The sequence below is a fragment of the Saimiri boliviensis genome, chromosome 6, assembly GCF_048565385.1.
Source record: "Saimiri boliviensis isolate mSaiBol1 chromosome 6, mSaiBol1.pri, whole genome shotgun sequence".
Lineage (NCBI taxonomy): Eukaryota > Metazoa > Chordata > Mammalia > Primates > Cebidae > Saimiri > Saimiri boliviensis.
Window position 1 is genome coordinate 114,492,285 of NC_133454.1, and position 26,451 is coordinate 114,518,735.

A 26,451-nucleotide genomic window follows, 5' to 3' on the forward strand; every position below is an offset into this window, starting at 1 on the left:
CCGACTTTGTGGCTATCACGCTACAACTCTGGGCAACTTAAATCTTTCTTTGGTTCAGTTTTCTTAGGGAAAACGGTTGCACTTTGACTCCTTTCAAACGCATATTTGGCAGAGCGCAGTGGCTCACGCCTATAATTTCAGCACTTTGGGAGGCTGAGGTGGGTGGATCACCTGAGGTCAAAAGTTCAAGACCCAAAGTGCTGGGACTATATAGGCATGTGTCACTTTTCCTGGCCTTAATTTTATTATTATTATTTTATTAGTATTTTGAGATAGGGTCTCAAGCTCTGTTACCCAGGCTGGAGTACAGTGGCATAATGATAACTCACTGCAGCCTCACCTCCTGGGCTCAAGCAATCTTCCTGCCTCCTGAGTAGGTGCAACTGCAGGCGCAATAAGAAAAGGATTTTTAATAAGATATCTGGCTTGGCTGGGCATGGTGGCTCATGCCTGTAATCTCAGCACTTTGGAAGGCTGAGGCAGGTAGATCACAAGGTCAGGAGTTCAAGACCAGCTTGGCCAAGATGGTGAAACTCTGTCTCTACTAAAAATACAAAAATTAGTCAGGTGCCTGTAATCCCAGCTACTCAGGATGCTGAGGCAGAGAATTCCTTGAACCCAGGAGGCAGAAGTTGTAGTTAGCCGAGATCACACCACTGTACCCCAGCCTAGGCAACGGAGCAAGATTCCATCTCAAAAAAAAACGTACCTGGCTATGTGATATAGTTTAACTATAAATATCATGAGAATAACCTACATAATCTCTAAGATTTCCTTTAAAATGTTCTTTATATTATTAAAAAGTGACATTTCAACTTGGCTCAGCTAATCTTTAAGATTAAAGAAAAGAGGCCGGGCACGGTGGCTCAAGCCTGTCATCCCAGCACTTTGGGAGGCCGAGGCGGGTGGATCACGAGGTCAAGAGATCGAGACCATCCTGGTCAACATGGTGAAACCCCGTCTCTGCTAAAAATACAAAAAATTGGCTGCGCATGGTGGCGCGTGCCTGTAATCCCAACTACTAAGGAGGCAGACGCAGGAGAATTGCCTGAACCCAGGAGGCGGAGGTTGCGGTGAGCCGAGATGGTGCCATTGCACTCCAGCCTGGGTAACGTAACAAGAGCAAAACTCCTCCTCAAAAAAAAAAAAAAAGATTAAAGAAAAAATAAGAAATCAGGCCGGGTGTGGTGGCTCATGCCTGTCATCCCAGCACTCTGGGAGGCCAAGGCAGGTGGATTACCTGAGCTCAGGAGTTCGAGACCAGCCTGAGCAACATGGAGAAACCCTGTCTCTACTAATCATACAAAAATTAGCTGGGCATGGTGGCACATGCCTATAGTCCCAGCTACTAAGGAGGCTGAGGCACGAGACTCACTTTAACCCGGGAGGCAGAGGTTGCAGTGAGTCAAGATTGCACCATCGTACTCCAGCCTGCACAACAAGTGCAAAACTCTGTCTTCAAAAAAAAAAAAAGGAGGAAAAAAAATAAGAAATAATAAATTATAGTGGCAATAAACCATTTTGAACCATTTTGTTTTAGGGATATTTAACATGGTTCCTGAAGAACCTAACATTTGAGATTTCTTTTTTTTTTTTTTTTTTTTTTTTTTTTTTTTTTTTTTTTTTTTTTTTTTTTTTTTTTTTGAGACTGAGTTTCGCTCTTGTTACCCAGGCTGGAGTGCAATGGCACGATCTCGGCTCACCGCAACCTCCGCCTCCTGGGTTCAAGCAATTCTCCTGCCTCAGCTTCCTGAGTAGCTGGGATTACAGGCAAGCGCCACCATGCCCAGCTAATCTCTTGTATTTTTTAGTAGAGGCGGGGTTTCACCATGTTGACCAGGATGGTCTCGATCTCTCGACCTCGTGATCCACCCGCCTCGGCCTCCCAAAGTGCTGGGATTACAGGCTTGAGCCACCGCGCCCGGCCCAAGATTTCTTAAATCTTCCTATATATTACTACTGTGTCATCTGACTCTTTTTTCTCTATCCTGGCCTAATTCTGTAAGTAAAAAAAAAAAAAAAAAAGGAGCAAGTCTACATGGAAAATATACACTTTAATAAAATAAAACCTAAAGGCTAATAAACACATTACTATAGAAAACACAAAAGGGTACTAGGAGCCTGTTTTAGGTACCACAGAATGTTTCTGGTCATCTGAAGCTCTCACTAACAATGCTTTAGCAAGCGCTGGAACCCACAATTGAGCAGTTTGGCCTCAAGGTTCTTGAGGGTCCCAGAGAGCTACCTATGGAATCCGAAATGCTTCAGGACAAATAAAGAACCATATGGGGACAGGACTATATAACAACATCTGTGAGGAAAACATGGGATATACCTAACTTGTTATTTTCCTACCCATAATTTCCCAGTTAGCTAAAAAATGAAATAAGCAGAGTGTACAGCACTCCAGACTAGAAACTTCTAATTTAAAGGTAGAAGATTATAGGCAAGGTGCAGTGGCTCACATCTGTAATCCAAGCACTTTGGGAGGCTGAGGCAGGATCACCTAATGCCAGGAGGTGAGTTCGATGATCTTCATTCCCTGAGGATTTCACTAGCGCTGCTTTCTAAAATATCTCATATAGACAGTACTTGGGGACAGGATATCAGATTAGAAGAACTACCAAATCTGAACAAACTAGTGATCTGTCTAATTAAGATTTTCATAGCAAATTGCAGCCACTTGTTCCTGAAAGAGATCCTATTCATGAAAAATTTCATGGCCAAACATCAAGAAAGTCTAAGGTTAAAAATAACTTATTATATAAAAGTTATTTTTCTATTTGCTGTCATTGTGCTTTTCTTTAAAGGTATATAGCATTTGCTTCTACTTTACTAAAAAGGCACCTAAATAAAGGTTTGCTTTAGTCCACAAACTACATCTTCAGCCAACATCTCAAAGTATAGACTTCGACAATCTATACTTAAGGATAGCAAGAGAAAACGAGCTGCTTAAATACCCTGAGGAGTTTTTCAACAAAAGGCCAGTACTTTTTTTGGCAGTGCTTTTCCACCAAAGGCCAATTTAAAAAATGTATGTATGTATGTATGTATGTATGTATGTATGTATGTATGTATTTTTTCGAGACAGAGTCTCACTCTGTTGCCCAGGCTGGAGTGCAGTGGGGCAATCTCGGCTCACTGCAACCTCTGCCTCACGGATTCAAGTGACTCTCCTACCTCAGCCTCCCTAGTAGCTGGGATTATAGGTGGGTGCCATCACGCCCAGCTAATTTTTGTATTTTTAGTAGACGGGGTTTCACCATGTTGGTCAGGTTGCTCTTGAACTCCTGACCTCATGATCTGCCTGCCTCAGCCTCCCAAAGTGCTGGGATGCAGGTGTGAGCCACCACACCCAGCTATTTATTTTTGAGATGAAGTCTTGCTCTGTCACCCAGGCTATAGTGCAGTGGTGTGATCTCAGCTCACTGTGACCTCTGCCTCCTGGGTTCAAGTGATTCTCCTGCCTCAGCCTCCGGAGTAGCTGGGATAACAGACATGTGTGACCATGTCTAGCTGATTTTTTTTATTTTTAGTAGAGATGAGGTTTCACCATGTTGGCCAGGCTGGTCTCGAACTCCTGACCTCATGATCTGCCGGCCTCAGCTTCCCAAAGTGCTGGGATTACAGGTGTGAGCCACTGTGCCTGGCCATATTTATTTATTTTTAAAGAGACAGGGTCTTGCTCTCTCACCCAGGCTGAATTGCAGTCGTGCAATCACAGCTCACTGCAGCCTAGAACTTCTAGGCTCAAGGAATCCTCCCACCTCAGCTTCTTTTTTATAGTGGCAGAGGTCTCACCATCTTGCCAAGGCTGGTCTTGAACTCCCAGCCTCAAGTGATCCTCCCAAAACATCCTTCCAAAGTACTAGGATTACAGGCATGAGCTGACACCCTCAGCTGAAAAGCCCAATTCTTAATCTGATAACAGGTCAGAAATCTCATCTTCATTAGAAAGGGATTCAGATAAAATAACTACACAACACACTTGAAGGCTAAAATTAGTCAACATGAAGTGCCACACTTGGGGAATGATTTTCCTTTTTCAGGGCACTTTCTTGTTTGTTTTGGCATGTCAAGTCAAATTCTGCAGTTTCCATTTCTGTTTAAACCAGGAATACAAATTCAACTGAGATACTCCAGTTCAGGGGTCACTAACCCCTGGGCTGTGGACCAGTACGGTGCCTGTTAGGAACCAAGCGCAAGCAGAGCAGGAGGTGAACAGCTGCCAAGTGAGCATTACCACCAAGCTCTGCCTCCTGCCAGATCAGCAGGGCATTAAGGTTTTCATAGGAGTGTGAACCCTACTGAGAACTGCACATGTGAGAGAAGGAGAGAAGGGTGCGTGCTCCTTATAAGGTAGAACAATTTCATCTCAAAACCATCCCCCATACAATTCTTCCACAGAAAAATCGTCTTCCATGAAACTGGTCCCTGGTGCCAAAAAGGTTGGGGACTGCTGCTCCAGTTAACAGAGCTAAAACAAAAAGTCTTACCTTAAGGCTTTCCTCAGTGTCTCTATACAGGCCACTATGATCTTGGGGTTCTTATTGTCCAAGCCTTTTAGGAGCTCTTCTTGAACAGCCTCTCCTTTCTCAATCTCTATGTACATAAGACAGATCTCTATGCCCAGCTCTTTGGCTTTGGCTTTTGGTTGGTTGAACACCTTACTTACAACGCCTGACACAACTTCTCCTGTGGTTCTGTAATATATATTATAAAGAACAAAAACCCCACTTTACAGTAAGAATCGGAAAAAGGTCATGGAAAGGGGGTATACAAGTACTTTAACAAATGCTAGAAATACAGTAATTGAGTCTTTAATTTTTAAATTTATGTTCAAGAATATTTTAAAAACTTAACGTTAACCATAAAATTTTAAGACATGTCATAGCAGGCACAGTATCAGTTTATAAATGTAGAAAATTCAAACAAAAAAGCAAAGATCCCTTGAAATGCCACCACCCAGAGAAAACTCCTTTCAACTTTTTGATATTCCTCCTTCCAGACCTTTCTCTAAGCGTGTGTGTATATGGACGTACAAATAAACTTTACAAAAGTAGGGTAACAGAATGCTTGCTTTTAAATTTTTTATATTAAATTTATATTAATTTATTATATTAAATGTCTTGTGCTGTCACCCAGTTGAAGTACAGTGGTGGGATTTTAGCTCACTGTAACCTCAAACTCCTGGGCTCAAGTGATCTTCCTACCCCAGCCTCCTGAATTGCTTGGACTACAAGCACGTGCCACTGTATGTGGCCAAAAGCATTTTAAAGTCATTTTAAACACCTTTTAGAAAAAGAGAATTTCTTCACAAAGGGAATAGATTCCAAATGAAATGAAACCTATACTAGGAATTAGAAGAACTGAGTGGGTTGAGATTACATGCAGCATTTATCAAAAAAAAAAGCCTCTGGTATTAGAAGAGAAATTAAAAAGTGATAGTTTTTAAATTTTGAGACAGAGTTTTGCTCTTGTTGACCAGTCTGGAGTGCAATGGCACGATCCTGGCTCACCGCAACCTTCGCCTCCCAGGTTCAAGTGATTCTCCTGTCTCAGCCTCCTGAGTAGCGCAGATTATAGGCATGTGCCACCATGCCTGGCTTATTTTGTATTTTTAGTAGAGACAGGGTTTCTCCATGTTGGTCAGGCTGGTCTCAAAACTCCTGACCTCAGGTGATCCACCTGCCTAGGCCTCCCAAAGTGCTGGGATTACAGGTGTGAGCCACCACACCCGGCCATAAAAAGTGATAGTTTTACTAATGGTAAAGGAAACCCAGTGATGCCAAATTAATGATGTTGAATTAATGATGACTTTCATTGGTATAATCTTTTAAGTAAGTCAAGTATATATTTCTTGTGCAATTAAGTCAAGTGTTTCAACTGTTTTTTGTATGGAGGGTTCCTTTCAATGACATAGAAAATCAGGTCTATGAGGTATTGGAGAGTAGAATGACTAGAAATCTGTCATTCACAGATCAAGTTAAATAGGCTAGGAGTCACTGAGGTTTAGTCAGCATTACCTCCCCCAAGAAATAAAAATGCCCTAATGAATACAGGGAGAAAGACGTGATTCTAAGATCACCTACCTAAGAACCCTTGTAAAAAATTTAGTTTTTTATAATGCCCAAATGTCTTCAATGAAATTCTGGTAATTCCTTTGCTGACGATCTCTCAGTTTCTTTTTGAAGTTACTCAAGACTCTTCCTTTAGTTAAGAATAACTCCCATACAAAAAGCTTAAAGAGAAAACCACTTGCTCATCAAACCTTAAGGTAAACCCTCAATATTTTATTTCTGTCTTACTCCTCTACAGATCTCTTACACCATTTAGATTTCTGAGAATAAAGACTGAATGAAAAACAAGTATCAAAGAACTATGAAAGTAAGAAAATTAATCTATGCTAAAACTGCTAGTAATTAAGGATAGTGACTTACAAACATACGTAATCTATATAACACCAAACAGAGGTTTTTATCAGTAAAGTTGGAAAGAAAGTACTTACTTTCCTGCTACATGGGCATTTTCAACATAAACAAGTGCAGCTTCTAATCCTTTCAACTGAACCACTGCATTGGAATCAGTGACAAATTTTTTGATCAATCCTAAATATTTGGACCATTCTGGGCTCTTTTCATCCTTTATTTTCTGGAAGATCTTCAGGGCCTCTTCATACCCACTTAACCTTGCTTTCCACAGCTAAAAGAAAAGTAGTATTTTGAAACAAAACAGAATTTAATGATATTATCATTTACTACTGATCTGGGGAGGGAGGGTGTGACAGTAAAAATGAATACCCTATGTCAGGCAATTTGAACAAAGGACCTCAAGACTTAGAAACGAAAAGTTTAAGAAATTGGCAGTTTTCAAAAAAGATTAGCTAATAAACTTCTTACAAGTATTTAGTGTTTATGATACTCTCCCAAGGCCACCTAAAATTCATAATAGGCCATTAAAATGACTCTCACATTGTATCTAAAAATTAGTTATTATTTCTTTAGAATATGATATTAAAGATGTGACAACTAAAACATGAGAAATCACCCTGATGAAACTGCCCTATCTCCAAAGTACATGCTGTTTTTTGGTTCTATTTTTGTATAATCATTAGGCAGCTTTATACTATACTGTATATTAATTTCAGCTAGTAGATTTCAGACATTTTTACTAAGGTATTCTTTCTTCATTAATTTATTCAACAGGTGTTTAGTAAATAAAAATCAATTCCGCTCTGGCCCTTGTGGAGCTTATACTGCAGTAGGAGGGGACATTAAGCAATCATACAAATATGTTTAAAATTAAGAAACCATTAAATACTACAAAGGAGAAGAAACTTGGTGCTATGAAAGTGTATATTATAAAAGGCTTAGTCTGTCTTAGTGTTAAGAAAAATTTTCCTGAGAAACTGGTAACTGAGCTGAGCCCTAAAAGATAAATAGGAAAGGTAGCAAAGGGGAAGAAAGAACATTCCAGAAGGAACAGTATACTCTAAGGCCCTATGGCAGCAAGGAATATGGAATTTCCCACTCCTATAAAGAAAGAGAAAGGGAGCATGCATGGTACAAAATGAGCTGGAAAAAGCCAGGCCATGCAGGACTATGAAGGCCAAATAAAGATTCCACTCATTATTCTAAGAGCAATGGGAAAGCAATGAAATGATGTGGGAGGAGTTAAGCGAGATGCTAGTTTATGGGATGATCAAATTTGTATTTACTGTGTTAGGCATTAGTAAAGAATTAGATGTTTGTCCTCAACACTATTAAATCACAGAGACAGAAGGCTCGATATATGATTGAAAAACAAATAATTTACGTTATTTGCTTAAATGAAAATTTAATTTGGGGCAGGTGTTATGCTCACAGAAAAAACTGCTCCTTCTAAGGAAAGAATGCTTCCTAACCCACTATAAGATGCTTTCATAAGGAAGAAGGCATTACCTATTCTGCAACATTAGAGTGAAGTATAACGTAAATTAACATCATACTTGTACATTTACTAACCAATTTAAACAAGGTTTTTTATTTTTTTAATTGGGCAACATCTCATTCTATAAAGCAGAATGAGTGTTCCCTAAACCAGATTTAACATCTCTAGTCTTTAAGTTTCAAAAACACATAATAAGTGCTCAAAAAAAAAGTACCAAATCACGTAAGACTGAAAAACTCTTAGCACATATTAACCAATCAAAAATTGGAAAATCTGTAACAGATTTATCTATTTTGTCTGCTCCTTTCAGTGAGAAAATATATTATCTACCAAGAAAAGCATTATACATAGTTATGATTCTGAGTATATTCCAAAATTCTCCCCAAAATTTGTTTTGTTACAATTTAATGTACTACATACCAACAATTTCTATGCTAATTAAAACAAAAACCGGCCGGGCACGGTGGCTCAAGCCTGTAATCCCAGCACTTTGGGAGGCCGAGGCGGGTGGATCATGAGGTCAAGAGATCGAGACCATCCTGGTCAACATGGTGAAACCCCGTCTCTACTAAAAATACTAAAAATTAGCTGGGTATGGTGTCAGGTGCCTGTAATCCCAGCTACTCAGGAGGCTGAGGCAGGAGAATTGCCCTGAACCCAGGAGGCGGAGGTTGCGGTGAGCCGAGATCGCACCATTGCACTCCAGCCTGGGCAACAAGAGCGAAACTCCATCTCAAAAAAAAAAAAAAAAAAAAAAAAAACAATTAGCTCACTGTTAACCTGGCCTTATTTGAAGAGCTACATGTTGATTTTTGAAATGGTATTCAGCCTCGGCTAATTTATTATATAGGATGAAGGAGTGGTTCTGTGGAGAATATAGGAACCATGGCTCCAAATTTCTACTCGACATAGGTAGAACTGTATGTATACAACTGTGCAGGTTAGTATGTTTTATTCAGTATTTTTAGTAATTAACAACCATAAATCTTGAATACTCAGATTCAAAACAAACTGTAAAAGAACTGTCAAGAACATACAGTGGGCCGGGCGCGGTGGCTCAAGCCTGTAATCCCAGCACTTTGGGAGGCCGAGGTGGGTGGATCACGAGGTCGAGAGATCAAGACCATCCTGGTCAACATGGTGAAACCCCGTCTCTACTAAAAATACAAAAATTAGCCGGGCATGGTGGCACGTGCCTGTAATCCCAGCTACTCAGGAGGCTGAGGCAGGAGAATTGCTTGAACCCAGGAGGCGGAGGTTGCGGTGAGCCGAGATCGCGCCATTGCACTCCAGCCTGGGTAACCAGAGCGAAACTCCGTCTCAAAAAAAAAAAAAAGAACATACAGTGGTTAACCTGAGGACTTTCAGTAGAATAAATTTACAAAAAGAAATGGAATTCTAAAATCTACCAAATGGTAGATATTTGTAGTTTTCAAAATGATTAAAAATGAAAGAAACTAGAGGTATAGTTAGGGAAAAAAATAAGATAATCTGAAAGGATACCCATCAAATAACGACATGATATGATAAATTGTCTCTTGTTAGCTTAAACTAGAAAAGAAAGACAGGTAGATTCTGAGGGTAGATATTGGAATCCAGATTATATAGACCAAAGAACCTAAAAAATGCTGGAGTTTTAAGGCCACATTCATAACACATCTCCAAAGAAGAGTCTCTAATAAAATATTAATAAGCATTTAGGTACCAGAAGTATATTGTACTGTATACAGAAGGAGATGACAAAACTAGACCGTCACTAACTTTTTACAGATACCACTTACTTCTCACTAATATATTTTCTTTGAATTATTTCCGGAGACTCAAAAAAATTTTTAGTTGAGCTAGAGAAACCTATTTTTAATTAGAAAAAGTAACATATATCTAACGAAGCATCAGTATTTCTGAAACTGCTAATGTTTTCACAGGCTTCTAAGAAAGATGATAGTGTAAGTGCTAACAAAACAAGCCAATGACATTGAAAATCAAATTCCAGAAGAGTCTTACCTTGTGTTCACATTTCTGATCAACTGGCAGTTTCAACCACTCACTGTCATCTCCCATTGTGCTTCCAGGTTTTCCTTAGAATTAAAAGAAAGAATCTGGTCAGATAAAGGTAGATACTTATTTACTCCAGCAATCAGGCAGTCTCTTAAGACAAAAATAACTTTTCTTAGATTATTATCTTAGTCATGCAACAAGCAGAGTAAAAATCTCATTCTTTAGTCAGATGCCCACTTAATTCAATTAATACAACTTAAAAAAAAAAAAAAACACTCAGAAGACTGCACACAGTGGGTCACACCTGTAATCCCAGCACTCTGGGAGGCTGAGGTGGGCAGATCACCTGAGGTCAGGAGTTCAAGACCAGTCTTGTCAACATGGTGAAATCCCATCTCTACTAAAAATACAAAAATTAGCTGGGCATGGTGGCGCATGCCTGTAGTCCCAGCTACTCGGGAGGCTAAGGCAAGAGAATTGCTTGAACCTTGGAGGTGAAAGTTGCAGTGAGCCGAGATCATGCCACTACACTCCCACTTGGGCAACAGAGTGAGACTCCATCTCAAAAAAAATAAATAAATTGCACTGGTACAGCAGCGAGAGAAAAAGAAAATAAATAATAAAGTCACTCAAAAAATCTAAATCTAAATATAAATATAAAAATATTCCAGCCTAGGCAACATGGTGAAACCCATCTATACTAGAAATACAAAAATTAGCCAGGCATGTAGTGTGTGCCTGTAGTACAAGCTACCCAGGAAGCTGAGGTGGGAGGATGACTTGAGCCCAAGAGACAGAGGTTGCAGTGAGCTGTGATCATGCCACTACACTCCAGCCTGGGCAACAGAGCAAGACCCTGTCTCAAGAAAACCCCAAAATCTGTTTTTTAAAAAATGATGCTTCTATTTTCCCAAATGGAACTTCTTAGATATAAAACAAAGCTAGAATAAAGCTGAATTGCTGAGCTATTTGGCCTTTTAAAAGGCCAAGAAAAAAGTTTTGGAGAAAAGTCATACTTTCACCTAAAATTACTTACAGAAAATAATCAATATGGAAAAATGTTGATCCTACCAAGCTCCCTACCCAATTCTAGCAAACATGACCAATCAATGTTCACATAAATGAGTACAAAATTAAATCCCTGAATGAACTTTTATACATATTCTTTATGCAAACCATTTTTTTTTTGAGACAGAGTCTCACTCTGTCACATAGGCAGGAGTGCAATATCGCCATCTCAGCTCACTGTAACCTCCGCCTCCTGGGTTCAAGCGATTCTCCTGCCTCAACCTCCTGAGTAGCTGAGACTACAGGTGTGTGCCACCACGCCCGGCTAATTTTTGTATTTTTCGAGAGATGGGGTTTCACAATGTTGGCCAGGCTGGTCTTGAACTCCTGACCTCTTAATCCGCCTGCCTCAGCCTCCCAAAGTCCTGGGATTACAGGCGTGAACCACTGTGCCTGGCCATAAACCATTTGTTTTTATTGAGGTTTATAGTCAACATCCTTTTAATAACTTTATGTTACCTATCTTTTTTTTTTGAGACAGCGCCTCGCTCTGTCATTCAGGATGAAGTGGAGTGACGTAATCTCAGCTCACTGCAACCTCTGCCTCCCAGCCTCAAGAGATCCTTCCACCTCTGCCTCCTGAATAGGTAGGAGTTGCTAGGACTGCAGGTGTGCACCACCACACTCAGCTAATTTTAAAATTTTTTGTAGAGACGAGGTCTCATTATATTGCCCAGACTGATCTGGAATGCCTGGGCTCAAGCAATCCCACCAATCGTGAGCCAACACACCTATGCTATCTATCTAGATAATACCTTTTTTTCATTATTATAAAAGTAATGTGTGTTAACTGCAGAAAATTTAGTAACTACAGAAAAAACGTAAGTATTAAAACACAATTTCACCACCACCTAATAACTATGATGAACACTAAAGTATGTATCCACTTGACTCCTTCCAGTTTTTTTCTTTTTTTTTTTTTTAACCATGCAACAATGTCTTTTATTATGTATCCAGTTTTAAAATTATTTAGTGAATCTTTCCATACACAGGCAAAAAATAAGTGTGCCACTTAACATACTGGAACTTGCCTAACTTAATCATTGCCTAGAGAAGGGAAAATTATCCCCAAAACATGCTAACCAGGAGGCCAATGCATCTGTCGACCTCCAAGAACATGGAAATGAACGTGATAGACAGACTGTCCACCATCTGAACCTTCATTCACTACCATTCGGTATCCCTTATTCAGGCCCAGATCTGCAGCACATTTCTTGCCAACAATCATTAAGTGTCCAAGAAGACTTTCATCATCATCTTCTGCTGCAGAAATCTGGGTTATATGTTTCTTGGGTATCACCAGAAAATGTGTTGGTGCTTGAGGAGAAATGTCGTGGAAAGCAAGGCACTGGTCATCCTCAAAAATGATTTTGGCTGGGATTTCCTTGCGGATGATCTTCCCGAAGATCGTGTCGCCACCAGGCCGAGCGACCTGAGCCTTGGCGATCTCGTCTGCCATCTCTGCCTCTCTCCCGCGCGGCGGCCAAGGGAGAGGCTCGGAAGGAAGCCCAGTTTTTTTCAATATGCATGTAGTATATAAATTATATGAAAAAGAGAAGCATAATCCTCTTATAACATTTTTCTTACATGATTACAAACATTTTCCCAGATTTGAGAATATGATGTTTAAAGTCTACAGAGCACTGCATTTTACGAATTTACCATAATTACCAACCCTACTACTGGACATTTAAATTGTTTCCAATTTTTTTCTTTTTTGAGACAGAGTCTCACTCTGCCACCCAGGCCGGAGTGCAGTGGTGTGATCCCAGCTCACTGCAACCCTGACCTCCCAGGCTCAAGCAATTCTCCCAACCTGCACCTCCTGCGTTCAAGCAATTCTTTTGCCTCAGCGTCCCAAGTAGTTGGGACTATAGACATGTCACCATGCTCAACTAATTTTTTTAGTTTTTGCAGAGATGGGAGTCACTATGTCGCCCAGGCTGGCCAATTTTTCAATATTATAATAACATAGACAAGGTCCTGCTTAATTCTCCATCCCTAGTTTTGGCCTGACATAAAATATGTTTTCAATAAATATTTGCTTATTGAATATATAATACTCTGGTAGTATCTATTCTGAATCAGGTACTGTGCAAAGTACTTTTTAAACATGCTAATTCACTTTGTACTAACATCATCTACATGAAATAAAGATATTCTCCTCATTTTACATACTAGGCTCACAAAGATTAAGTAGCCTGCCAACATAATTAAACTAAGATTCAAAGTCTATGCTTCTTCCTTCACGTCTTGTTCCCTCCCATCACAAAGAAGAAAATATCCTGGAGAAAGAATTGTAAAAGCTTATTACTATATGTGGAAGGAACTTTCATTAAGACTTCTCTCCAATATCCCTAGGATGGCCATGAAACAGCAGCAGTGTAATTTAAAGGAGCCAAGTCAATAGAGAATCTCAGGCGCTCAAATACAGCAATGATGGGAGACAGAATAGTACAACAGTTTGGAAAACAATATGGCATTATCAGATAAGAATGCCCTACCATCCAGCAAACCCATTCCTAACTATATAGTCTAGAAACTGATGCAAATTACACCAGAAGTCCTATACAGGGATGGTTATAGCAATGTTCTTTGTAATAGTCAAAAAGTGGGAACACCTCACATGTTCATCAAACTGCTTTTCTTTTTTCTTTTTTTTTTTGAGATGGAGTCTCACTCTGTCACCCGGGCTGGAGTGCAGTGGTGTGATCTTAGCTCACTGCAACCTCTGCCTCCCGGGTTCAAGCAATTCTCCTGCCTCAGCCTCCGGAGTAGCTGGAATTACAGACACGTGCCACCATGCCTGGCTAATTTTTTTGTATTTTTAGTAGGGATGGGGTTTCACCATATTGGCCACGCTGGTCTCAAACTCCTGACCTTGTGATCTGCCCGCCTTGGCCTCCTGAAATGCTGGGATTACAGGCATGAGCCATAGTGCCCGGCTCAAACTGTGCTTTTCAAACTCAGGACCAGTCTTTCCCCCCTCACCCCCATCAACTGAATACTGGTATCTCTGTAAAATACAATAAAAATTATTAGATCTGTGTATTTTTTTTTTTTTTTGAGACGGCGTTTCGCTCTTGTTACCCAGGCTGGAGTGCAATGGCGCGATCTTGGCTCACCGCAACCTCCGCCTCCTGGGCTCAGGCAATTCTCCTGCCTCAGCCTCCTGAGTAGCTGGGATTACAGGCACGTGCCACCATGCCCAGCTGATTTTTTTGTATTTTTAGTAGAGACGGGGTTTCACCATGTTGACCAGGATGGTCTCGATCTCTCGACCTCGTGATCCACCCGCCTCGGCCTCCCAAAGTGCTGGGATTACAGGCTTGAGCCACCGCGCCCGGCCAGATCTGTGTATTTTTAAAGTTGAATGCCAAATGGTCCAGCCACTGTGAATGCTAAATGGTCTAGCTGCTGTGTAAAAACCATTTGGAAGTTTCTCAAAAAGTTAGAGTATCATACAGGTTGAACAGATGATCTTAATTTTATAAACAGCAGAAACCAAGTTTTTGCTAAACAGTAGAGCCTGATGCCTAAAAAGCAAATAAAATTGCCAACAAAGAAAAGCATTAATAAAATTAATTTGAGCTATATATAATGCTTGCTATGGTTTATTTGCTCTAGTCCCTACTAAATACACATATTCAGAAATTTCAATTATTCAGGGCTCTCAGGAGATTTTATCCCAGTCTAAAACAAAGGAAAAGGCAAGGAGGCGAGCTAAAATAAATATGTTTTACAGAAATATTATAATCATATACCATTGATCTAAAAATGTCTTCCTAAGAGCTCAAATACCATACAGTCCACACTGTCGCTGAAAAGGTTTAGAGGTAATTGTTTATTTTTAGACTGGAGGTTAAGAAATGTTTTCAAGGTTATACATGAAGGTAGAACTTAGAATAAATTCCAAATTGTCTGATTTTTCAGTTTAGTGTTCAAATAAATAACAAATCACCTATTAAACAGGCATTATATATCCCATCATAAAAGAGATCACCAAATCTATTCATTTCCTCATTAACCAACCAGTTAAAAATAAGGGACAGAGAGATTAAGTCATGAGTAATATTAGAGTTGGGCCCAGAACCTATGTCTCCCACTTCCCAGTCTACATCTCTTCCCAACAACCCATGGGCCCAAGTGTGGTGTCTTTTTAGTTTGAATTCCTGTATTTTGACAGTCTGTAAGAGTAATTACAGAGCTACTATACACATTATTTTCTCTTCTACTTAGAAAGAAGCATTGGCAGTACAACTATTTTAGGCAAATTCTCAAGCTCTTGACCTACAAAAGTTCTTTACTATCACAATACAAGAGATCTGGAACTATGATTACCATTCCTGGACTCTCACTTCTGGCTAAGGAGATGCTACTGCAGAAGCATAGAATGATTCTAATAGAAGTTTGAGAAAAAATTCTGCTCCATTAAAAAGCAACCCCTTTGAATGATTACTAAGTGTCATGACAGAGTCATTAAAAAAATTATTTTAAAAATGCATATACATGCCCAGAAATCTACTTAAACCATGTCTAGGAAGGACACCTAGATTAAAGAAATATAACAACTATGTAATGTCATAAAGAATTTAAAATTTTGCCGGGCGTGGTGGCTCAAGCCTGTAATCCCAGCACTTTGGGAGGCCGAGGCGGGTGGATCACGAGGTCTAGAGATCGAGACCATCCTGGTCAACATGGTGAAACCCCGTCTCTACTAAAAATACAAAAAATTAGCTGGGCATGGTGGCACATGCCTGTAATCCCAGCTACTCAGGAGGCTGAGGCAGGAGAATTGCTTGAACCCAGGAGGCAGAGGTTGCAGTGAGCCGAGATCGCGCCATTGCACTCCAGGCTGGGTAACAAGAGCGAAACTCCGTCTCAAAAAAAAAAAAAAAAAAAGAATTTAAAATTTTTATTGCTTAGCCAAAATCTGATAAAATCCCATCTCCAAGTAGCAGGTAGCAAAACTGACAAGACTTTCTCTCAAATCAAAAAAACCTCACTGTCTCCAGGTATTTTCCACTAACAAGGACAAGTGTTATCCTCTTGCTAGAATATTCTGCATTGCCAGGGGGCCAGAAATCTGAACTGTTTTCTAGCAGGTTATCTCAAACTTTGTTGTGTTTGTTTTCCTATTCTTGGGATGGTGGCCTCCCACAATTTCCTTCAAAGAGGGAGAAGGGTAAAGAGCTATCTCTTTCACATTGTGCTCTTCCTATCAGCAGGAAAGAAGGTTAACTGGACTCTTCCTAATAGATGATCACTGTCAACATATCCAAAAGGGGGAGGGGATACCAACACAGGCCTCTGGACAGACAGAAGGCTAAACCTGGCTGAGAACTAGGGCAACTCAGAGTTACTGCTCGACTGTACCAAGGTGGCTGAAAACCTAATGCTTACTCATCCCAAAGCTACCAAGGTCTTCAAATACCAGGCTAAGGATCCAAGGCCCAGAGCAAGAGATTCAGCTCCACCCATTCAGCTCAAATGGGTTAATACTCTGGTAAAAGCAACCCTCTCCTAACCCCAAGAAAGAACCAGGCTGGGGCAAACCCAGGTCGTGGGCACTGTTCACCCACTGCATACCCAAACAAGCACACTACGGCTGCTGTCACCACCCAGAAGTAGAGCAGATGCCCTGGCTTTAGCTCACTGCAGCCGGCATTGTTTACGCTCTTTCACCGCCTTAGCCTCTGATAGGCCAGGAAAGTCCCCAGTACAGTCCACCAGGACTTCCAGCACGGTCGCGGGATGCTTGCCCCTCGCCCGCAGTTTGACACTTACGCTCCCTGGGAAGGGAGAGGTCAAGGGACCTAAGGTCCGAACAGGATCGATCAGCAGGAATACCCGGCAGGCTGAGGCGGCGGCGGCAGCATTGGTGCGGCGGGCCGCTGGGAAACGCCTCCTCCGAGGGCGGGGCTCAGATCCCGCTGTCAGAGTGGCCGCCCCACCCTCCAGTTACCCTTTCCCCACACACTGAAAGCTTAAAGGGGCCGCAGTGTATCTTCGCCCAGAGGTTTGCAGGCCTTAGGCGTTGCTTCCAGGTCACAGGCTTTCCAAGGTAAGGGACAAATGAAGGACCAACTAGGAAGACTGCTGCAGTTGGGTGGACCTCTTTTTTTGGTGGTAATACACGTAATATTCCAGAAACAAAGGAGATGACCAGTTCTCACTATCACAGTCCTAATCCCTCCTCGAAGGGTGAAAAAAAAATTAAAGCAGGTAACAGCCAAATCAAGGTAAATACATATTCCTTCATTATATGTAAGCCGCTTACTCCATTAACCTCCCTTGGACTCGAGCAGTTCTTCAAATGGCAACTCAAAGGCCCAGAAAAGATCCTACAATGCTCTACCTCACCCATTCATGGACTTCCTTCTTTACAACACTGGAGGAATACTGGACAATGACACAAGATAGGTAGGAAAGTAACAGAAGGTAAAATAGAAAAATACAGGCCTGAGCAACAAAGTGAGACCCCATCTCTACAACAAATAAAAAAATTAGCTGGACATGGTGGTGCATACCTGCAGTCCTAGCTACTCGGGAGGCTGAGGTGGGAGGATTCCAAGCTAGGACTAGGCTGCAGTGAGCCAGACTGCACCACAGCACTCCACCCTGAACAACCGAATGAGACCCTAAGCCCGTAAAAGAAAAAACAACTGGCCGGGCGCGGTGGCTCAAGCCTGTAATCCCAGCACTTTGGAAGGCCGAGGAGGGTGGATCACAAGGTCAAGAGATCGAGACCATCTTGGTCAACATGGTGAAACCCCGTCTCTACTAAAAATACAAAAAAAAATAGCTGGGCGTGGTGGCACGTGCCTGTAATCCCAGCTACTCAGGAGGCTGAGGCAGGAGAATTGCCTGAACCCAGGAGGCGGAGATTGCGGTGAGCCGAGATCGCGCCATTGCACTCCAGCCTGGGTAACAAGAGCGAAACTCCGTCTCAAAAAAAAAAAAAGAAAAAGAAAAAACAACTTCCCCTTTTTGTGTGTAAAGTGTGATCTTTCAAAAATGGACTTATACGTCAATGTAAACAAATGTAAAAGTGTATGTAATCTTGCATGCCAACACAATTGTAATGTGCAATCATATAATTTAATACGAAGACTTAAGAAAATTGTAGTAGAAACAACAATATTTCAAGGAGTTGTCTTAGGGTCTGAGATCTCCAAACGTTGGCAACTAGTTTTTATTTTCTTTTTTTGTAGGAGGAGTTTGTCCTGAATCCTAGTTTACAAGATTTGACTGCATTTTATGTCTCCCATCACACCAACAGAAAAGATATGTGCTTTTTAAAGTCTGTATTACGTATTCCACCTAATTTAGATTAATCAATACACCTCCTTAAATCCGTAGGCCATCATTAGATCAGTATGGGAATCAGTGTAATAAGGTTAAAGACCATTTGTAAGTAAACCAATGTCTCCTATCCCCAACAAGAGTTCAAGCAGAAATTTAAGAATCCAAAGGATAGGCATGAAGATTCCTCCACCAGGGAGCAGACTCAGGTTACTCTTATTCTAAAGGTTTTAGAGAACCCTAAGCTAAAGTTGCCAAGCATTGTTTCCTTACGGGAGGGGTGGGGGAACGGGGACTGTTTGCAGATCAGCCTTTCTCATCAGATTGTGAGTGCCTCAAGGGCAAGGGCTGGAATGTATCTTAATTATCTTTTTCTCCCAGTGTGTAATACAATATAAGTACCCAACAAATATTTATCACAAGAGGTATGACCAATACTTTCTGTTATACAGCAGTCTACTGACACAGGACTTCAGTTAACTGCAATAAACACAGCACAGTGAGTGTATGTGTGCATGCACACACAGATAATACCCTGTGCTGTGCTTATTAGTAAATTAAACATTTTAAATATTAGAGAAAAAGATCTACCAACAGTCACCAAAAAAAAAAAAAAAAAAAGCCAAATACGGTATGATCCCACTTTTATAAGGCATGCAGTCAAATTCATAAATTTATAGAACCAGAAAGTAGAATGGTAGTAACCAAAGACAGAGTGGGGGGGATGGCTCAGGAGGGGGATAAAAGAAATATTTAGATAGAGTTTCAGACTAGCAAGATGAGAAAGTTCTGGAGATCTGTTTCATAACAATGTGAATATACTTAACACTATTAAACAGTAGACTTAAAAATGTTTAAGATGGCAAATTTTATACTATTGTTTTTTACCACACACAAAAAATAAGACATTAATCTATACAAAAATTGCTTTGCAGATATTTAAAGAAAACAAAATATAGAAGACAGAAGTAAATATATACAGATCCTTGAACAACATGAATTTGAACTGCACAGGTTGACTTGCATGTGAATTTTCTTCTGCCCTTGTCACCCCTAAGACAGCAAGACCAACCCTGTCTCTTCCTCAGCCTATTCAACATGAAGATGACAAGGATGAAGACCTTTATGATGATCTACTTCCATTAATAAACAGTAAATATATTTTCTATTTGTTGGGCCACAAAATGAGACCTGTCTCTAAAAAAAGAAATTAAAAATTAGCTGGGCATGGTGGTGCATGCCTGTTAGTCCCAGCTACTTGGGAGGCTGAGGAGGAACGATCACCTGAGCCCAGGACTAGTGAGCCAAGAGTGCCCCACAGCACTCCACCCTGAATGATGGAGTGACAAAAAATACTTTTTCCTTTTTCTGATTTTCTTACCATTTGCTTTTCTCTAGTTTACTTTACTACAAGAATATAATATTTAATACATATAACCTACAAAATATGTGTTAAACAACTGTGTTATCAATAAGGCTTCTGGTCAACAGTAAGCTATTAGTAAAGTTTTGGGGGAGTCCAAAGTTATATGTGAAGCTTCAACTTCACAGGGGGATCCCGAACCTCAGCAATGCTCAAGGGTCAAATGTGCCAATGTGGAAGAAATCCATTAACTTTTTTTTTTTTTTTGAGACTGCGTTTCGCTCTTGTTACCCAGGCTGGAGTGCAATGAGAAATTTGCAAGACAGTATATGAAGTTTAATTCCTTTTTTGTTTACATATATGTGTGTGTGTGTGTGTGTGTGTGTGTGTGTGTGTGTGTGAGATATGCCTCACATATACCTCTACATATGCATTTGTATAGGCTGATAATGACACCCAAAGAGATAAGGTTGTAATCCCTGAAACTTGTAAATGTTACTTTACTTGGAAAAACAGTCTTTGCAGATGTGATTAAATTAAGGATCCTGAGATGGAGAGATTACCCCGGATTATCTAGGTGGGTCCTAAAGGCAATCACATACATCCTTATGCGTGAGACAGAGGGAGATTTGACACCTTGGGGAAAGTGATATGAAAAGGGATCAGAGAAAGATTAGAACAGGGTAGAGTAAGATGGCCACAGGCCTAGGAATGCCAGCAGCCATCAGAAGCTGGAAGAGGCAAGGAACGGATTCTTTCCTAAGGCCTTTGGAGGCAGTGTGGCCCTGATGACTGACATCTTGATGTAGGTCCACAAGACTCACTTCGAATTTCGGCCTCCAGCCTGTGAGAGAATAAATCCCATTGTTTTAAGCCACCAAGTTTGTGGTCATTTGTTACAGCAGCCATAGGAAACTAGGACAACATTGTACATGTTTGAATACACATAAACATTTTCTGGAAGGATCTGTAGAAAATTGTTAACCATGTCTACTTCTGAGAACTGTGTCTAAGGGTTAAGCAAAAAAATTAAAAAAAACAAAAAAACAAAAAAACAATAACTTTTACTTTTTAACTTCTTCTGATTTTTAATAATGAGCACCAGTGTCTTTTTTTTTTTTTTTTGAGACAGTGTCGCTCTTGTTACCCAGGCTGGAGTGAAATGGCGCGATCTCGGCTCACTGCAACCTCTGCCTCCTGGGTTCAAGCAATTCTCCTGCCTCAGCCTCCTGAGTAGCTGGAACTACAGGCATGTGCCACCATGCCCAGCTAATTTTTTGTATTTTTTTTTTAGTAGAGACGGGGTTTCACCACATTGACCAGGATGGTCTCGATCTCTCGACCTCGTGATCCACCCACCTCGGCCTCCCAAAGTGCTGGGATTACAGGCTTGAGCCACCACACCCGGCCGCTCCAGTGTCTTTTATAATAATGTTTTTATTTTATTTGTGTTTATATTAATTTTTTTCATTTACTTTTTCTTTATTTAGCTCTCACTTAGATGATAAGTAATGCTTTTAAAAGCTTTAAAACTAAAATTCCCACTTAGAGCCTTGAAGCTGGATCATCTGTTCATACTCATCCCATAGGCTACACTTCACTTTCCCTCTTAACATTTTTTGTGTGCATGATATCTCCTTTGAAAAAAGGAATGGAGTCTTATTCATTATCCCAGCAATGAGCATAGTACTTTGTACTCTAGTGTAAAATTTCTAAAATGGTACCATTTCATCAAGTCACAGAAGTCTTTTTGTCTTTTGAAGACCGGGTCTTGTTCACTGCCCAGGCTGGAGAATGGTGGTGCAATCACCATTCACGCTAGCCTCAACCTCCCAGGCTCAAGTGAGCCTCCTGCCTCCGCCTCCTGAGTAGCTAGGACTACTGGTGCATGTGCCACCACATCTGTCTAACTTTTTAAATTTTTTGTAGAGACAGAGTCTCACTATGTGGTCCAAGCTGGTCTAGAACTCTCAGGCTCAAGCAATCCTCCTGCCTCAGCCTCCCAAAGTGTTGATACTATAGGCATGAGCCACCCTACCTAGCAAAAAGTCTTAAATATACAATAAATGTATCTTTGTGTGTGTGTGTGTGTGTGTGTGTGTGTGTGTGTGTGTGTGTGTGTGTGTTCTGAGATGGGGTCTTGCTTTGTTACTGAGGCTGGAGTGCAGTAGCATGAACACGGCTCACTGCAGCTTTGACCTACTGGGTTCTGGCAATCCTCCTGCCTCAGTGTCTCATGTGGCTGAGACAACAGGTGTGCCCCACCATGCCCAGCTAACTTTTTTACTTTGTGTAGAGATGGGGGTCTCACCATCTTGCCCAGGCTGGTTTTGAACTGCTGGACTCAAGTGAACTACCTGCCTCCGCCTCCCAAAGGGCTGGAATTACAGGCGTGAGCCACTGAACCTGGTCTTATAAAGAAAATTTTGTAGAATATGTATTTCAAATGTGTTGAGAAAACAAGATATATGTAATACAATTCTGAAGTAAATCCTTTTCCAAAGTCAAAAAAATCACTCAGTAAAATTATTTTGAAATTTTCTAAAATTTTTGCCACTGTTTTCCTAGTTAGTTACTTTTTTATTATAGGAGCCACTAAAAGAGGGTAATTTCATTTTTAGGACCTTTCACTTTGGCAAAGCCATGGCAGTACAACAGTTGCTTGAAGTAAATCTTACTGTAGAAAGCTCTACTTGAGATTAAAGTTAGTGTAAACCTGGAGTCACGTTGAGCTCTGAAGGTAGACAGATTGAGTTGCAAACCTTGCTCTGCCACAAACTAGCAGATCCTCAGTTTTATTCATCTATTTTTCACAGACTTCTTGAGCACATATTACATGCTAGGCACTATCCTAAGCACTTCATATGTATTTACTCATTTAATCCTTAAAACTCTGAAGTTAATATTATTATCCCTGTTTAATAATAAGGCAATTGAGGCACAGAGAGTAACTTGCCTAACATGAGTCAACTAATTTTTGCTGTAAAAATTAAATGAGATTTTGCCTTGTACATGTTAAGAATTCCCTCCATAGTCAGGTGTAGTGGCATGCACCTGTAGTCTCAGCTACTCAAGAGGCTGAGGTGGGAGGATGCTTGAACCCAGGAGGTCGAAGCTAGAGTAAGCCATGATTGAGCCACTGCACTCCAGTCTGGGTGACAGAGCAAGAGCATACCTCAAAAAAAAAAAAAAAAAAATTCCCACAAATATTCATATTATTCTCCTGCCCCACAAGTACAATTGTGCTCATCAGATAATGTGAGGCTATTCCGTGTTAGATGCTCATCTAGACGCGGAGCATAGGTTGTGCACTACAATAGCCCTGGGGTGAAGTACAATGAGATAGTATGACAGAGCAATCTAATCTAGACTGAGGTAGGGGGGATTCAGGGAAGATCTCCCTGCGAAAGTGATACTCAGGCTGAAAACTAAAGGAAATTAATAGAGATTAGCCAAGCAAAGGCAAAAACAGAATGTTTCAGGTATATGTGTGGACCTCTGAAAGACACTGGCAAGAGTAAAGAACAAAAATATGACCCATGTGGCCAAACAAGAGAAAGGCTGACTGGAAAGGTTAAAATCAAACAAATCCAATGGCTTTATGCAAGTAAGTACGAGTATTAACAGATTTCATGGCAAATACCAAGCACTCAGTAAACCACAGCTATCATTACTATATTATTATTATTATTATTTCCAATGGAGTTCCGCTTATTACCCAGGCTGGAATGCAGTGGTGTGATCTCGGCTAACTGCAACCTCCACCTCCTGGATTCAAGTGATTCTCCTGCCTCAGCCTCCTTAGAAGCTGGGATTACAGGCACCTGCCACCATGCCTGGCTAATTTTTGTATTATTTTGTATTATTAGTAGAGATAAGGTTTCACCATGTTGGCCAGGCTGGTCTCAAACGCCTGACCTCAGGAGATCTGCCCACCTTGGCCTTTCACTATATTATTACAATCATCATCCCACTGTCATTTAGAGATGTTAGTTGACTTCAGACGTAAGCCTATATTTCAGTCCTTTGGTGTAACAGCAGCCTAAGTTGGCCTGTAATCCCAGCACCCTGGGAGGCCAAGGCAAGTGGATCAGGAGTTCGAAACCAGCCTGGCCAACATGGCAAAACCCTATCTACTAAAATTACAAAAATTAGCCAGGCAGCCAGGCATGGTGGTACACACCTGTACTCCCAGCTACTGAGGAGGCTGAGGCAAGAGAATCACTTGAACCTGGGAGGCGGAGGTTGCAGAGACTGCACCACTACATACCAGCCTGGGCGCAAGAGCAAAACTCCGTCTCCAAAAAAAAAAGAAGAAGCCTAAATCAGGTTAGAGCCCTTAGGACCGAGCCCTCTCAGGTCTAAAACAAACTGCTTCTCTAGGTGTACAAGCAATCTATTCCTTTTTATCCTATGGAAAGCAGATTCATTATTAAACAAATTATGTTATTTGGTGATATTTAAGGGGACTATCCATAGGTTTGGAGGAATCTTCCATATTAAACATTGCTCAAAATTTGTAGGCAGTCCTCTAAAATGTAAAGATATTTTTATTTACTGCATAGAGATTTTTATTTTCTTTTTCAGACAGGGTCTCACTGTCACCCAGGCTAGAGTCCAGTGGCACAAACATGGCTCACTGCTGCCTTGACCTCCCAGGCCCAAGCAATCCTGCCACCTCTGCCTCCTAATAGCTGGATTACAGGCATGCACCATCACTCCCTGCTAATTTTTTTTAATTTTCCTAGAGATGAGGTCTCTCTATGTTGATCAGGCCAGCTTTTTACAGCTTTCTTTTCTCAACCTTGTGATCAGTCTAACACTTCCAGTTATCTTGAAGCAGTGCCTTCCTTGTAATTTAGCAATTGATGTAAGAAATTGTGCATAAAAGAGTGAACAGAATCTGATAGAGGTCAATAAAATTTGTGATTACTGTCAACTAACAAAAACTTTAAAAAAGTATAAATGAATAATCATGCACCATTATCCTTTAAAATACATACATATATTACCTAGCTGTTTTGGTTGAGAGGGCCTAGAAACACTAACACACCACTAGCAAGGAGGAGACGGCAGAGTACCCAGACCTTGGTTTCTACCAAGTAAAAGGAATCAGAACTCTTTGTGGAGAAATGTCTAATTCTAAGTTTGGGGCAGAGAAAATAAAAGATGAGCCGGGAGCATCTTAAAGTACCAGAGAATAAAAAAGTGCTCAGAAAGAAAAAAAAATTAAAAAGAGGCATGTCAAAGGGACACAGGAGCCATCCAGAAAGAGCTCCCAACAGTCAAAGCTGGAATTATTCAAGGGAAAAAAAATAGATTACTGGATTACAAAATCTCAAAGTACAGAATTAATATACATGAGTCAATACACACACATACACTGTAGTCCATAAGATATATAAATAGTTGAATAAAGAAATCAATGGGCGGGAAGAGACAAATCTTCCTTACAAAATTCCAAATATATGTAGATACCCTTACCTCCAGGAAGTGGAATTTAAGCTCTTCACTCACTTTGGGGGTATGCTAGACCTGTTTTCAGAAGAACAGCTATAGAAAGGGAAAAACTTCAATACTTAACCTAGTAAACACTAACTTAATCAAGTGATCAAGGTTAATATCACTAATGATGTCACATGGATATCACAAAACCCCTGATATGATATGGTATTCTATGGAATTCTTTCCAAAAACACATTAACTCTTGACTAATCATGAGAAAAACATCAGAGAAAGCCAAAGGGAAGGATAGTCTACAGAATGACTAGCACTCCTCAATATTGTCAAGGTCATGAAAACAGGGAAGGACTGAGAAACTGCCAAAGACCAGAGAAGGCTAATAGAGATGACCACCAAGTGCAATATGTTACCCTGACTTGGATCCTGAAACAGAATGGGGACATGAATAGAAAAACTGTTAAAACACAAACAGAACCTGGAATTTGTTTAAAAGTAATGCTCCAGGCTGGCGCAGTGGCTCATGCCTGTATCCCAGCACTTTGGGAGGCTGAGGCGGGCAGATCACCTGAGGTCAGGAGTTCAAGACCAGCCTGGCCAACATGGTGAAACCCCGTCTCTACTAAAAGGCATGTGTGGTGGCACATGCCTGTAATCCCAGCTACTTAGGAGGCTGAGGCAGGAGAATCGTCTGAACCTGGGAGGTAGAGATTGCAGTGAGCCAAGATCACGCCATTGTACTCCAGCCTGGGCAACAAGAGCGAAACTCTATCTCAAAAAAATTTTTTTTTAAGTAATGTTCCAATGTTGGTTTCTTCATTTTGACAAATGTATCATATAAGATGTTAACAACAGGGTACATTGGGTGAGAGGTATTCAGGAATTCTACATATCATCTTTGCAACTTTTCTGTTGGAATAATCTAAATGTATAATAAAATAAAGTTAATTTTTTACAAGTTTCCTCTTAAAAAACCATCATTTATTTTCAAAAAAGGTAATGTCATGAAAATCAAAAATTTTAAAAAGTGGGAACACCTGGCCAGGCACAGTGGTTCATTCCTATAATCCTAGCATTTTGGGAGGCTGAGCTGGGAGTCCTGCTTGAGGTTAGGAGTTCGAGACCAGCCTGGTCAACATAGCGAGACCCCATCTCTTTAAAATAGTAATAATAATAAAGTGGGAACACTACATACCTACTAGAGTGGCTAAAATCCAAAAACCTGATAAAACTAAGTGCTGTCAAGAACATAGAACAACAGGAACTCTCATTCATTGCTGATACTAATGCAAAATGGTACAGCCACTTGGAAGACAGTTTGTCGGTGT

The 26,451-nt window shown here is 40.6% G+C and overlaps 1 protein-coding gene and 1 pseudogene across 3 annotated transcripts in view; both read right to left on the reverse strand.

Moving 5' to 3' along the window:
- CKAP5 (cytoskeleton associated protein 5) overlaps window positions 1–26,451 on the reverse strand; it is a 114,752-nt gene that overhangs the window by 78,511 nt on the left and 9,790 nt on the right. For 2 of the 3 annotated variants that reach the window (XM_010334076.3, XM_074401389.1), the window contains exons 2-4: window positions 9,934–10,007; window positions 6,509–6,702; window positions 4,497–4,703 (exon numbers count right to left, since the gene is read on the reverse strand). In XM_010334076.3, coding sequence (XP_010332378.1) covers window positions 4,497–4,703; window positions 6,509–6,702; window positions 9,934–9,990 — 458 coding nt within the window. In that variant the 5' untranslated portion in view covers window positions 9,991–10,007. Of the gene's footprint in view, window positions 1–4,496; window positions 4,704–6,508; window positions 6,703–9,933; window positions 10,008–16,782; window positions 17,721–26,451 lie in introns of those variants that run through there. The other variant, XM_074401390.1, reaches the window with a different exon arrangement.
- On the reverse strand, window positions 11,868–12,521 carry LOC101050683 (adenosine 5'-monophosphoramidase HINT1 pseudogene; annotated as a pseudogene).